The sequence below is a fragment of the Macaca thibetana genome, chromosome 17, assembly GCF_024542745.1.
Source record: "Macaca thibetana thibetana isolate TM-01 chromosome 17, ASM2454274v1, whole genome shotgun sequence".
Classification (NCBI taxonomy): Eukaryota; Metazoa; Chordata; class Mammalia; order Primates; family Cercopithecidae; genus Macaca; species Macaca thibetana.
In genome coordinates this window covers 20,323,810-20,339,601 of record NC_065594.1, presented here as the reverse complement: position 1 = coordinate 20,339,601, position 15,792 = coordinate 20,323,810, and the positions used below count along the sequence as shown (strand labels likewise).

Below are 15,792 nucleotides of genomic sequence, written 5' to 3'. Positions count from 1 at the left end.
AATGAGGTCTGACAAATAACTTGCAGGTACCTTTTTGCAAACCTGTTAGTCTAATCTTCAAACCTCTTTATATTTTAACTAAAAAGTCAACTTCTTTGCATCCCTTTAAAATATTTAATTTTTTCTGGCTTTCTCAGTGTTAAGTTTTTATTTCATGTATTTCAGTTCATATATTTCAACACATAAGGTTTATTTATTTTCTTAAAAAACATATCCTAATTACTGAAAGATTACATCATTGCATAGCTATGATTAATAATGCTGCAGAAATCTGTTGTTTGTACTTTATTATAGCACCAGTTATGAAGGTCTTTCAAGCTTGGTGAATTTCTAAATGAAGGAACACTCATTACTAGCTAGTTTCTTGGAGTCCTGCGTATTTCTTGCCAACTCATCTTTAGATCTATTTTATACCTATTTTCTAAATTGAACCTGGATTTGTGAAAAAGATAAGTAAGATTTAATTATGCACAATATAAGAGAGCTTTCAACAGAGCATTCTCTAAGTATAATTTTGGTACAGGTAGATGAACTTCTTAAAATCATCAATCTTTGTAATTTCCTTATTACTAGATAATAAAACAGAATCATGGTTCAACTAGCTTATATTTAAAAGAGAATGGTTGTTACATAAAAATATTTAAAGAGAATACCTTCTGCATCACATATTTAGAAATGTCTTCATAAAACCACCAACAATTTTAAATTCCTCATTAAGAAAAATCATTTAATGTCTTTGTGATATTTCTTAAGTATTACAATATTGTCTTTGTTTTGATTTATCCCTATAACCTTCATTGTCAGGTTGCCAAGAGGTTGCCGCTTTAAAAAATTAAAAAAAAAAAAAACAAAAAACAAATCTTGAGCTTTTCACTGTTTTTATCATTTGCAGAGTGATGTTATCCTGTTGTTAGATACCACTGGCCGGGCCCTTCATCGCCTCATCCTCCCTTCAGAGAAACTTACATCTAAGAAACCTTTCTGGTGGAACAAAGAAGAAGCTGTAAGAAACACCACATTTGTCCAGCAAATTGCCAAGGATTTCTATAGCTTTCTAACCAGAAAGATGCATGCATACCCATCCCTTTAAGTGCCTTTGGTTTGTTGTAATGCACAAGAGAATTTCCTGTTACGCACATATAGATTTTAACATGATATATATAACCATAGATATGTGTATAATTAAATATCAATAACTTCTTTTTATGACATTATACTTGCATGAAGATTTGCCAGGACTGGACTAACAAGAGAAAATTAATAAGTATTTGGATATGGTATTTTTAACAAATTTCTGATCATGAAGTCAATTTAACCTGTTTTCCAGTTATGTAGTTATGTTTTGGATTTATATGATAAAACTGTGAGTATGCTACCTAATTTCCTCTACTAGACAAATACGTGTTTTAGTTTATTAACTAAATTAAACTAGTAAGTAAATAGTTTAGGCCAACACAAGAGAATTTATTCTGCCATTCAGAAAAAAATAATGGTTTTAAAATAAGGTTTACCCTCTGTCCTGCAAGTCAACATACTTAGGTCTTAAAAGACTCTGAAAAAAGTTATTTTTTAAAATGTCATAAATGTTTCCTAATATAAGAAACAAAGTGTTTCCCATGTGTTTATTTTATGGTGTAAATTCCATGGTTAATCATCAGATAGCCTGTTATTTCTTAACAATGTTTGGTATTGTTTTTAAAAATTTATTCTGAAGAGGTTTTAGTATATAGTTCACAGTAAATTTTGATATATAGTTTAATCCATTTTACCATAAGAGTCTTAGAGTAGATAAATAGATAGCTTGTTTGAGAATTACATGTTTTACAAGTTGAAGAACTTTATTTTATTTAAGGGGAAGTGGCTAAAGAGAGACATGTCTGTATATGACACATTTAATGTGAATATCTTGTTTTGTTTTGTCTTTAGGAAACTTATAAAATGTGTAAAGAATTTTCACACAAAAACTGGCTGGTATTCTACAAAGAAAAAGGGTGAGCTCTTTATTAGAGAAGATTTAAACTGAAGTTCTTATTTGGCCCATTCTATTTCCTGTTTTGATTATACTTGTTTACTATAAAGTGAATGTAACCAAATTATGAATGTTTTAATATAAAAGTAACTTTGCCCACATTGCAGAATACTGAGAAACAGACATAAGAAAAGCTAATGCTCACAATTCTATGACATAGCCACTACTAACATGGCAATGGTCACTACTTTCCATTATTTTTACTTATACACACCCTGACATAGTTTAGAATTTTGCATATCTGTTTTTCTCAATTAACATTTTTCTACATTATTATTCAGTCTTAAAAACATTCTATTTACGGGTTGCATAATGTATCATGAAATGATTATGCCAGATTACTCAACCATTATCCTCACCATTTCCTTTCAGATACAGTTTTCTTCTCCTTTTCCAGGAACAGCCTGACTGTGCTGGATGTTCTAGAAGGGCGAACTCACACCATCTCACTTCCCATCAATCTCAAGACAGTTTTCCTTGTAGCAGAGGACAAATGGCTTCTGGTGGAGAGCAAAACAAATCAGTGAGTGGCTTTATATAGTGTATCATGGAGTATGTTATAGCTCAATCTTATTTATCAATTATCCATCATCTTTACTGTTCTGTCTTTCCCGTGTCTATCTTTTAGCAATTTCTGTGTTTGGCAGCATCTCTATATATGAGACTTATAAGAAGTGAGGAGGGGAGAAAAAATAAATGTCACTTCTCAGAAAATGGCATTGAAATTAACAGTTAAAAAATCATGACTTTTTCGTATGATCCATATTTATTTGGGCTTTTTCCTATTTGTACATTGAGAATTCACTGTATTCTTGCCAAACTGGAGATACTTAAAAGTAGATTTTCCCTTTGAAGAGCCACAGTCTCCATCCTTAGAGCTGTCGCCTTTTTGTAAATTCACACCTTAGAAGTTTCTTTCTCTTTTTATCTTGTGTATTCTGGGTTGGATGTGGTTATGTTTATGTTTTTGTTTTCTGACCCATCGGACTGTGCAGTTCTTGATGAAAGACAGTGTCAACTTTGAGCACCTTCCCTCATGCACAGCTCCGCTAGCTCAGTGCAGACTCTTTCTGCCCCTCTGCTGACAAGCAGAAGTAGCTCATTGCAGAGGATTTCTGCCTATATATACATCCATATTTTAGAAATGTTAAAAATCAGTAGATCAAGGAGATTTCAGTTGTGAGGGCATCTGTCTCTTAGCTGATCACAAATCAGAACTTATGCTCCCCCTTCCTGGCTGATCAAAGAGTTTTATCAAGAGAGGGCTACATGATAATAAGAGTGTACCCCATTCGAGTTGCTTTCCTCCCCACCACCACAACCCTTTCTCTTATAGGAAGCACTGGATTTTTGCTTCACATTCATTACTGTATTGCTGTTGTGCACTGCTCTTTAACACAGTGTTGAGAAGTTATTTGTTAATTCATGATGAAACTCTAAAACTTCAAATTATACTGGAACTATAAAAAAGAGGCTGAAGAGAATCTAATTTTTCTTAGTCTGGCCTTATGACTATTAGAAAAAGAAAAATTTCACTTAAGCTAGATGTTTTGTTTGTTTGCAGGAAATATCTTTTAACTAAGCCTGCACACATTGAGTCTGAGGGTAGTGGGGTTTGCCAGTTGTATGTGCTGAAAGAGGAGCCACCCAGCACGGGGTTTGGAGTTACACAAGGTAAATACTATGTCATCTGTGTTTATGACTGTGTGAGTGCATGCTTGTACACATACTGTCCGCTAGAATCATTTAAGAACAAAACACCAGCCTATGTTAAGTTTACACCAAAAGAAAAAACTTAGTCACTACACCAGAAATAGCAAATAAGAATCTACTATCTCAGATTGTCAAAAGGAAGTTCACTGTTGTAAGCTCTGTCCTTGAATTTTTTTAACTGACAGATCAGTATTTTTATATACATTCAGATTGCAAGTCTAATTTAGGATAACATCTTTTTTTCTACAGACCATTGGGATTTCTACTTAATTTATCACAGTTTTGGGGGATGAATAGTACTTATGAAAAAAAATCTAAAACATACCATTGCTAACACTTTGTTGGGTCAGTTTTCACATCTTTTCTACAGGGAACTATTATAGTATTTATTCCTAATAAAATTTTGAATTCTATAAATACTTGAAATCACTTTGGGAAGATGTCTTGGTTATAAAAACAGCATTTTTTCAAACAAAAGCCCATGAATGTAATTTAAAGTGTTTCCTCTTTTTTAACTTGTTCTTTTCCATTTGACTTGTCGAGAATAAAATCTTGCAAAAAATTAATTCCTGGAGCATTTCCGGAGCATATGGTGTCTAATGTTTGTCTGATGCTTTTCAGAAACAGAGTTTAGCATACCTCATAAAATTTCCAGTGATCAACTATCATCTGAACATCTAAGTTCAGCTGTGGAACAAAAGATTGCCTCTCCCAACAGAATTCTCTCAGATGAGAACAATTATGCTACAATAGTTGTTGGTTTTCCAGATCTCATGGTAAGCACCCATTTTTTAAATTATTGGATAAATATTTCTTTCCCTCAATTTGACCTATAATCTGTAAGCCTGTTTGAGGGGTAATTAAAAACATGATTTCCTGGTAAACATGTTGGATCAAGTCTGCCTTGCAAATCAGTCAGTAGAAAATATGTTATACCTAAATAGTTTCATTACACTTTAAAAATTAACATTGAAAGTGTAATGCGATGATAGAATTTAGTAGGGGAAAACGAGTATTCTCCATATGTGGGAGTTCAGGTAATACAGTTTAAATGCTTCACCTTCCAATGGTAATTTTCTATCATGTCTTCTAGAATTTTTTAAAGTTAATTATTTTTCCATCTACACATTCTGTTTGTTTATTTATTTATTAACTTTTATTTTAGGTTCAAGTGTACGTGTGCAGGTTTGTTATATAAGTAAATTGCATGTCATGGGGGTTTGTCGTACAGATGGTTTGGTCATCCAGGTAATAAGCATAGTACCTGATAGGTAGTTTTTTGATCCTCATCCTCCTCCCACCCTCCACCCTCAAGTAGGTGTCAGTGTCTGTTGTTCCCTTCTTTGTGTCCATATGTCCTCGGTGTTTCGCTCCCGCTTGTAAGTGAGAACATGCGATATTTGGTTTTTTTGCTCCTGTGTGAAGTTAAATTTGTTGAATTGTCATTATTGTAGATTAAAATTTTCAACAGTCATGAAGATAGATTTAGTTTCCATTGAGTTTTGCTCCGATTTATCATATCTTTGCAGCATCCAGGTTATAGAATAATGGCTAATTGTCTCAAATGATTTTTCTCTTAGATGGGCCCTTCTGTTATCTACTGTTACCTATAAAGGAGAAGCTATTTGAATTGACTTTAGGTGAAACTGGGCAACATCTTCCTCCGATGGAAATGTGGGGAAGTTCCTATAAAAGTTATTTCAGTCCAAGTTGGCATCTAATAACCTTAGATGTAGCTCCGTGTGTTTTGACTAAGCATTTAATTTTTATAATTTCCTTTGTGGCTTTTAGATGGGATGATAGAATTATTTCAAGGTAAAAATATGGGCTGTACTTGACAGTACTCTAATTTTGTATGCCTCAAAATTTTAATATAGTTAATGAATGCTGGGTACTTCAGGATATAAGATTTGAAATCTAAAACTCAGTGGATAATATGTGGCTTAGGACTCTGATATATGTTTTCCTAATTATCAAGTAAAAAGCATCTGCTATCATATAATTCAAAATGAAATGTTATTGAAATACAGTGTTTACAGCAGCCTTGATATAAAAGAGATGTGTTTTATATGCTTTCTACAATGTTTGCTGCTATAAAAAACTTGGAACTTTTTCTGGAGGTAAAACTATTTTAAAAATTGGTCTTCTAATTACCTTCTTATGATTGAAGAAATCAATATAGAAGTATAATGTTATTATAAAAAGTTAGAAAATAAAAGCTAAGTTAAGGCACTGTTTGTATTAACCTTGTAGAAATTCTTACAGCCTGTAAGACTAGTGACCTTGTTAAATTAAAAGCTATATCCCTGCTTCTTCATGTGGTACCTACCACATAGGAGGTATTTAATGAGTATTTGTTAAATAGAAGATTAGAGTCAGCTAGACAGCCTTTAAGATGACAATAAGATTTTTAGGCCACAACACAACAGGCAGTGTGCTACCCTAAGCCCTTTCACACATGATACTTAATTTTTACAACAATTCTATGAGGTTTTACAAATGAAACAACAGAAACAGAGAGAGCTTATATCCCCTAGGCCACAAAGACTCTAAGCAATGGGATTTGAGCTCAAGTGTGACTAGCCAGCCCTCTAACACACATCCTTTTTACCACACCACTCTGCCTTCTTGCTTTATGTGAACTTCTTTGGATTCTCTATTAAACTATTGACAGATGAGTATGCTACCTCTTATTAACTTTTTCATGGAGTTATCAGTGGCCTCTAAAGTATTACTTATATAACTTTTAAAATCTAATACCAAATAGCTATAAGAATCTATAGCAAATATCATCCTCAATGGTGAAACATTAAAAGTATTTCTTTTCTATTCTTATTAGGAATAAAACAAGGATGCCCACTGTTACCACTTCTATTAAACATGGTAATAGTGTCTTAGACATGATATATAAAGAGAAAATTGATAAACTGTGCTGCATCAAACTTTAAAATTTGAGCTCTGTTAAAAGACACTGTTAAGAGAATGAAAAGACAATCTACAGGCTGAGAGAAAATATTTGCAAACCACATTTCCAACAAAAACTGGTATCTAGAGTCTATAAAGGTTCTTAAAACTTAACAGTCAGAAGGCAAATAGCCTAATTTTACAAATGAGCAAACAGTAGGCCAGTGTGAGTTATCAAAGATCAGAGCCCAAGCAAGGTAAGGGCATCTGTGATGGGGAGAGGTAACCACTAGTGATGGGCATTAAGCCCAAGCAGGATGAAGATGGCATTCCTGTGAAGGGGCAGCCTGGAGTGGGATGTAGGAGCCCAAGTAAGGTGAAGTATGTGTCCCTGTGTGAGTGTGGCCCCATATGGGCTGTCAGGACCCAAGCAGGGAGAGTGGAGCATCTGCCCAGGGAGTAAGGTTAGTGGTGGAGATGGGAGATGGGTCATATACAGCAAGAAAGTAAATATATGAAGGGTAACAAAATACATTAAGGATAATGAAAACAAATTTTTAACTGTTGGAGAGGGGAATTACAAATACTGAAAGGAAGAAAACTAGAATGAACCATGTCGTTATTAGATTAAAATTGGATATATTTTTGTGAACTCATAGATTTCAATGTATTTAGGTAGATACAGAAGTAAAATTAAAGATAAATGTGAAAAAAAAAATGAGTAAAAGACTTGAACAAACACTTAACCAAAGAGGATAGAGGGATGGCAAATAAGTACATGAAAAGTTATTGGACATCATTAGTCATTAGAGAAACGCAAATTAAAACCGTAATGAGATACTAGTACCTACCCATTAGAATGGCTAAAATAAAAAAAAAACGCTGACAATACCAAGTACTGACAAGGATGCAGAGAGCTAATGCAACTCATTATTGCAAGGGCAAACAATAACCAGAACATCTCTGAAGAAGGACCAGACAGAAGTACTCTTCCTAATAAACTTCAAGGTTAATTATAAAACTTCAGTAACTAAGACCATGTGTTGGCCTGGGAATAGAAAAATACACAGTAGAACAAAATGCAGTGCCCAGAAACAGATACATGCATATAAACTGTGTTTTATGATACTGTTGCTATGGGCAAAAGTTAGTGGTATTTGGACAATAAGCTATACATGTGAGGAAAGGATGACTGCAGGTCCCCACTTCGTACCATTCACAAAAATTAATTCCTGATAGGCTAAGGACTTAAATATGAAAGATAAAGCCTTAAAACTTTAGAAAAAGCATAAGAAAATATCTTTATGATCTTCAGAAGGATAAATACATATGTGGTAAAAATCTAAAGTAAAGCAAGGGAAAAATAACACAAAATTCCAAAAGAGTTACATCTAGGGGGGAGAGAGAGAGAGAATGACCGGGAAGGGGCCCAATCACTTTTGAAGCCATCCCAGGGCTTTAAAAATGCTAGTTATGTTCTATTCATTATGTATAGGTGTTTATTTTTTTAACTAATTCCTGTATTTCTTCTGTTTAGTTGTAATTGATTTCAAGACATGAAATTTAAAGTGTATATTTTACACTTGTCTGAAAATTATGATTATTGACAAAACAGCTACCACTTGTACCACATCCAAATGACTGTATTTATTTTTGTTTGTTTGTTTAACACACGATCTCCTCAGCCTCCTGAGTAGCTGGGAATACAAGCATGTGCCATGACGTCTGGCTGATTTTTGTATTTTTTGTAGAGATAGGGTTTCACCATATTGCCCAGGCCAGTCTCAAACTCCTGAACTCAAGTGATCCACCAACTTTAGCCTCCCAAAGTACTGGGATTACAGGCATGAGCCACTGCACCCAGCCAGTAATTTGATTTTCTTATACCTGTGCAACATTAGTTTCCCCCCTAGTATCTGCTTAAAGGTCTGCATTGTTAAGGTTGTGGTGAATGTAGTATATGGTACTTCAGTACTTTAATCTCTCTCTTTTTTTCAGTCACCCAGTGAAGTTTATTCTTGGAAGAGACCATCATCTTTGCATAAACGAAGTGGCACTGATACATTGTTCTATAGCGGAAAGAAGAAAAGTGAGACTCCAAAACAAAGCAATTGTGTGACTCTTTTAGATTTGAATCAGGTTGTGAGGATTTTACCCCCAGGAGAAGTCCCTCTAAAAGATATCTACCCAAAAGGTAAGAAGGAACTCACCAATTCCTAATTTACAAAGGTGGTTTAAAGTAGCTCCCTTTTGGTAGAGGATATTTAATTTATCTTTATCATTTCATACTTATAAAAAGTTGATCATTCTGACCAGTTTAGAAGTAACTAAAAAGACCTCTCTGTATTCAGAAAGTTCTTACTCATTTTCAGTGTGTGGTTGTGGCCACTGCTGTTAGAACTCATCTTCGTTTATTTTACAATATATGCAATCACTTTACCTAAAAGACGTTTTCACAGAGGCTTTTAAAAAGTCTTAGTATATTAGGCATAGAAACTGAGGCCTGCCTTTTGTCTTAAACTCCTAAGACTGAAAGTCAGGGACTTATTATGCAGACTGATTCACTTAACAGCACTCTCAAAGTCAACTTATATTTATTACTGTATAAAATATCCAATTCCTGGGCTGATCTCCTCTCCTCATATAAATTCACTTACTCCTTAAAACCCCATCCTATTGCTAGCAGGCTCTCTAATTTGTACATGAAGATATTCTAACACAGAACTAAAATAACTGGCCCAGGATCACCCCACCAGTGGACAACAGTGCCCAGATTTGCACCACAATCTTCTAATCCCAAGTTTAGAGCTATTCTTACTGAACCACACTGGCGTTCATCATAACAGATAACTGTGAAAAAGTTTGATCATTGATTCATTGACTTTTTTTTTTTTTTTTTACACATCACAGTGGTAGTGATATATTATCTTGTGTCTATATTCATTGTATTAGTGTGGACTTCACAAATATAACGCTAAATGTATTATAATAATCTGTAACAGGGTTTGAAAAGTTCTGATTATATGATAATATTTGGAATTAGTTTCTTCCAAACTGAAACTCATGGAAAATAAATCACCATTTCCTTAAAATGTTTTTTGTGGTAGAAGAGGCAGAAGAATAAACTGACAATTGTATACAGTGTAATAAGTTAGGAATATTCACAAGGTGATATATAAACACAGCAGAGAAGTTTACAATCCAAACTAGAGATTATGAGTTGACTCTTGAAAGATGAGAGTTAATCAGTTGAAGGATTTGGTCCAGGAAAGGGGTGCTCCTTGTGAAAGATGCAAGGACTTGGCAGAGCATTCCAGGAATTACAAGAAGTTATGTAGCAGAGTTTAGTGCACCTTCACTCACCCAGAAATCTTTGGCTCACCTTGATACCTCTTCTCCCTCATCCTCCACATCTCATCCATCAGCAATCTCCATGTCCTGATACACAGCCTTGCAAATATATCTTGTATCCACCCACTTGTCTCCAGTTCTGTAACCAGTATCCCATTCAAGGCACTGCCATCGTACACTGGAATGTTGCCATAACCTTCTGATATTGTTACCTCTTCCACTGTTTTCCCCTCCTACCCTTCTCCACACATCAGACAGGGTGATGTTTTTAAAGTACAGTGTACATTGGTTCTTAAGCTCAGTTTGTATACAGTAAAATTCACCATTTCTAGTGTATAGTTCTGTGAGTTTGGCAGACACAGTTGGATAACCACTACCACACTTGATGTAGAAGAGTTTCATCACCCCAAAAACTTCCCCCATTCCATTTTGTGGTCAATGCCTCCACTTACCTACAACTTATCACTGACCTGATTTCTGTTCTTATAGATTTGCCTTTACCATATTATAATATAAATGGAATCATATAGTATGTGGTCTTTTGAGTCTGACATCTTTCAATTAATACAGTGCATTTGAGAATCATTTATTTATTATTTATTTATTTTTAATGTTATGTGTGTACCATTAGTTTTTGTTTGTTTATTGCCAAATGGTTGCCTATTATATGGATGTACCACAGTTTGTTGATCCATTCACAAGGTGATATATTTATTGGTTGTTTCCAGTTTGGGGCAATAAAGAGTAAGGCCACTATGAACATCTGTGGGCAGGTTTTTAAGTGAACATAAGGTTTTGCTTCTTTTGAGTAAATGCCTAGGAATGGCATTTTTGCATCATATGATGAAACTGCCAAACTATTTCCCAAAGTGGACGTACCATTTTGCATTTCTCTCAGCAGTGAATGGAGGTTTGAGTTGCACTGCATCCCTGCCAGCACTTGGTATTGTCAGTTTCTCACCATTCTAGTGAGTGTAGTGATTTCTCATTATGATTGTAATTTGCATTTTCCCTAGCACCCAATGATGTTGAGCCTTTTGTTTTATGTGTATCTTCTTTAATAACATATCTTTCAGATCTTTTGCCCATTTTTAAATTGGGTTATTTATTTTCTTATTAATGAGTTTTGAGCATTCCTTTTGTTTGTTTGTTTTGAGACAAGGTCTTGCTCTGTTGCCCAAGCTGGAGTGTGGTGATGCGATTTCAGCTCACTGTAGCCTCTGCCTCCCAGGCTCAAGCAGCACCCAACTCAGACTACTGAGTATCTGAGACCACAGGCACATGCCACCACATCTGGCTAATTTTTGTATTTTTTTTTGTAGAGATGAGGTTTCGCCATGTTGCCCAGGATGGTCTCAAACTCCTGAACTCTGAGTGTTCTTTAGTGTAGATACAAGTTCAGTGTCAGAGATATACTTTCCAAACAGTTTATCTTATTTTGATAAAGGGCAAATCTTCTATGTTTTCTTCTAGAAGTTTTGTAGTTCTATATTTTACATTTAGATTTATGATCCATTTTGAGTTACTTTTTTATATGGTGTAAGGTATGGACTGCGGCTCTTTATTTTAATTGCATAGGGATATTCAATTGTTCCAGCACCAGCACCATTTGCTGAAAAGACTCCTGTCCTTCCTCTTTTGCACTGCCTTTAGACCTCTGTTGAAAATCAGCTGCCCACATGAGTGGGTCTGTTTCTGGGTTCTCTATTGTGTTCCATTGGTCTATGTGTCTATCCCTTTACTAATACTGTACCCTCTTGATTGCTTTATAGCTTTATATTTTATAGTGAGTCTTGGTTGACTCAGGTAGTATCGATTCTTCCACTTTGTTCTTCATTTTCAAAACTGTTTTAGTTAGAAAGTAATATTTTAAAACACAACTCAGGTCACATTGTCCTTAGGATAAAGTTTAGAAATTTTATCTTGGCTTAAAAGATCCAGCATGATTTGTCCATTACATATCTCTCTGACTTCTCTCAGGTAACTTGAATGCACAAAATTATTCCCAACTTTCTGCTGCACCCCTTCCCCCCAACCCCCAAATTCGTTCTCATCTGTCAGGTCTTAGTTTAAATGTCACTTCCTCAGAAGCTCTTGCTCCAATCTAAATTAGGTGCCCTTGTCATACTCTCTCATAACACTTCCTATTTCGGGACGGGAAGAGCGTGTTTATGTTTCCATGTGTATTTTAATTTTTCACAAAATATCTCAGGCCTACAAAAGTTTAAAGAAAAATACATTGAACATCTTTGCACCCACAACCCATACTGGTAAGTCATTACCAATCGTTACCGGTCATTACCAGTATGGTCAGAGACTCCTGTGTTCTCCTCCCCTTCACTTTTGACAAACCAGAGGTAATCTCTGTTCTGAATGTGAGTTCAGTACTTATCATTCACAAAATAATATATAGCTTTATTTATGTATGTATTTATTTATTTTATTTATTTATTTTGAGATAGAGTCTCGCTCAGTCGCCCAGGCTGGAGAGCAGTGGAGCGATCTCGGCTCACTGCAAGCTCTGCCTCCCGGGTTCACGCCATTCTCCTGCCTCAGCCTCCTGAGTAGCTGGGACTATAGGCGCCCGCCGCCACGCCCGGTTAATTTTTTTGTATTTTTAGTAGAGACGGGGTTTCACCGTGTTAGCCAGGATGGTCTCGATCTCCTGACCTCATGATCCGCCCACCTCGGCCTCCCAAAGTGCTGGGATTACAGGCGTGAGCCTCCACGCCCGGCCTGCTTTTTTTATGTTTTTAATCTTTGATTGAATAGTATCGTATTGTATTTATTCTTATGTAACTTGGTCTATTTTTTTCACCATCATGTTTGTGAAATTTGAGGCTAAAGAAAAAAGCATTCATGACATTTGTTACAAAATGGGAAGGTAGGCTTTATGCAGGGCCATCTTGATAGGTATAGGGATGACTGCAAAGAAGTTTTGTAGTAAGGGAGAGAGATGGGGCTCAACTCTGAATATAACAAGCAAAAGTGGAAATAAGTGAAGGAGCAGGGTGGGGGTCAGTGGATGGAAAATTACTGAGAGAAAACATCTGGGGTAAGAGGGCATTCTGGCTGAAGAAACTTAACAGGATTCTTGCTGAGAGCAGCCCAGAGTGATCTGACATCACCTGGGGGATGGTGGCGAATGGGGAACCCAATCAGATATCAAGGGTTAGGGATTCTGGTTAAACTGACTTAGCAGGATTCTTGTTAACATTGAACAATGCAGAGATGAACGCAGAGGCCCCAGAGTTGGGAACTAGTTGGGAAGAAGATTCAGAAGAGCCTGACTATAGTTCAGTCAGGGAGAGACTCTTTGTCATCATCCACACTGATAATTCTACTTTTATTTTCACTGCTTCACATACAACAATTTATTCATCTATTATTTGTCAGTGCAAATTTAGGTTCTTTCCAGGTTTTTGCTATGACAAATAATGGTGCTGTGAATAGCCTTGCACCTGTGTGCTTGTGTCTATGTTGAGTCTGTAGGGAGCATATTTAGGAGCAGAATTACCAATGGTGTTCCAGTAGCATAAAGGGGATCCTGGTGCATCCCATCGTGATCTACTCTTGTAAGGGTCAAACTTTTTATTGTGGTTTCACATTACCTTTTTCTGACTTCTAGTACATTTGAGTATCCTTTCATATGTTGTCATTTACTCTTCCAATAATTGCCTATTTATTTAGCTATTTTTCTCTTAGTTACTAGGAGGTTTGTTTCTCTTCTTTTGTTTAAGTAGTGTTACTAAAATATTCCAAACATATATAAAGTGCTTAGGACAGTGTCTGGCATGGGGGAAGAATTTTATAAATGTAGACTGTAAAAAAAGAGAGAAAGAATGAAAATCCCTAGGAGCATGGTGAAGGAAGATCCCAGGGTGACAGCCATGCACAGGTCTAACGTTAGAACAGATGACATTTCAGGAGAGATGTCTCTTAGAAAGTGAAATTGATAAGCCCAGTATATTTGAACATATTTAGAGATTTTAACAATTAGGGAACCTTGGGAATAAATTTGTACTAAATAAAACTAAACAAAACATGATGCTTATTAGCTCCAATAAAAGCAAAAAGTTATACAGGAAAAAGTAATGATAATATAAGACATAGCAAAGCTGTGGTTAGCATTTAGATAATTATAATAATATAAGCACTGGATGTTAATCCAAGCAAACTTATATGAATGTTTGGGGGGATGGGAAAATGGGGAGTGGGGGATTCGGGAATGAAAAAGAGTTAAGCTCTCTTCTTGCTTGGGAGGAAGACAAGAGATAATGCCTGAAGCTAAAATATCAAGAGGGCACCATAATGATGAAGGTGAATACCACAGAAATAGCTTAAAAAGTTGAAAGTGTCTCTGGAGGCAGGAAATGGTGGGGCGGGTGATGGGGCCGGGGGGAGTAGGGGGTAAAGCAGGGACTGTTTTTTCTTTAAGCCTTTTTGATACTTAATTCTATGTGCATGTAGATCTCTGATGAAAATTCAAGCTAGAATGATTTTGTAAAGTAAATCAAATCCAACCATCTAATTAGTCTGGAACTAATGTATATCAGCCTTTTATAAAGAAATCAACTGTAAAGGCTACTCTCCTGGTGGCTTTCACAATAATGAGGTAGCTTTTATTTAATGCAGATGGGGAGAAATTTATTGCTTTCTTCCAACTGTTTTTCTTCTAGCTAAATGTTAGCTTTTTTAAAACCACAGGTCTGAGCTCTTTAAACACAAAATAATGATTCTTGATTGAAAGCAGTATTTTTTTTTAACTTTGGGTAAAATCAAAAATTTGGTATCAGCACAGTTTGGGGACACACATCACTCTTTTTATCTGTGAACACAGAAGTGTATTAAACCCAGTGATTCATAGGTATACATCAAATTACATTTCAAGGAGTGAGTTTTTAAATAGCATTTCACCTTCGCTCTGAAAATTGTCTTGGTTGTTTTGCCTGACAGTTTTTAATACCTCCTTCTAACCTTGGCATTGTGCATGTAAACTGTCCCCACTGTTCATGGGAGCTATGTGATAAACACTGCTGCAATGACTTCCCTTTAATGGTTAGTGAACTAATCCCTAAATACAATTTATACCTATCTTTGAAATCCACCTGGATTATAAATGTAATGGAAATTTACTGAGCCTGCATCCTCACTCCAGTGTTAAAATGTTTAAAATGGATGGATGAGGACTTGGCCAAGTTTGGAGGGAAACCTGGCCACAGTTTTCACTTCCTTAATTCAGTCAAGTATTCTGTTCAAGAATCTTTTTGTAAATATTCTTTTCTTCTGAGCTGACTTATTTTCAAATCAGTAAACATCAGTTTTTATTATTTTTAAAGTGCTTACTACTACTACCACCACTACCACCACCTTTACTATTTCCCTGAAGTGCTTTGTAGCCACAATTAGCCTTCTCTGATATATGAAAATAGTTTTTAATACCAGGAGTAAAATTCTTGCTTTCTACTTCTTGAAATAGTAGACACAGTCATTATTGCATTTTCTCACCATGGAATTAATTAGCAAAGTAAAAGAAAAAGAAAGATGTGGGAAAAAAGATATTTTAAAATAAGTTGGCTTACTTTGCTTTCACAGGCAATCTAAAAGTGCTGATGGCAGTAGCTCAACTTAATACTATTCCTTATTTGTAAAAGTGCCTCTAAGTGGCAAGCCAAAATGTGAGTAAGTTAGTTAGCGAGGCAGCTCCACTCATCTCTAGAGCTTCAATAACTGGTCACCCTTGGCAAAGAACCCTGAGCTATAAATAATTCAACCTACTTTAGCTAGGTTCAAGC

The 15,792-nt window shown here is 35.5% G+C and overlaps 1 protein-coding gene across 2 annotated transcripts in view; it reads left to right on the top strand.

Moving 5' to 3' along the window:
• The window catches only part of VWA8 (von Willebrand factor A domain containing 8), a 395,340-nt gene that overhangs the window by 263,700 nt on the left and 115,848 nt on the right, over window positions 1-15,792 (top strand). For both annotated transcript variants that reach the window (XM_050766153.1, XM_050766152.1), the window contains exons 30-35: window positions 893-1,003; window positions 1,927-1,991; window positions 2,427-2,552; window positions 3,594-3,703; window positions 4,364-4,518; window positions 8,645-8,840. In XM_050766153.1, the coding sequence (XP_050622110.1) occupies window positions 893-1,003; window positions 1,927-1,991; window positions 2,427-2,552; window positions 3,594-3,703; window positions 4,364-4,518; window positions 8,645-8,840 (763 nt within the window). The remainder of the gene's footprint in view (window positions 1-892; window positions 1,004-1,926; window positions 1,992-2,426; window positions 2,553-3,593; window positions 3,704-4,363; window positions 4,519-8,644; window positions 8,841-15,792) is intronic.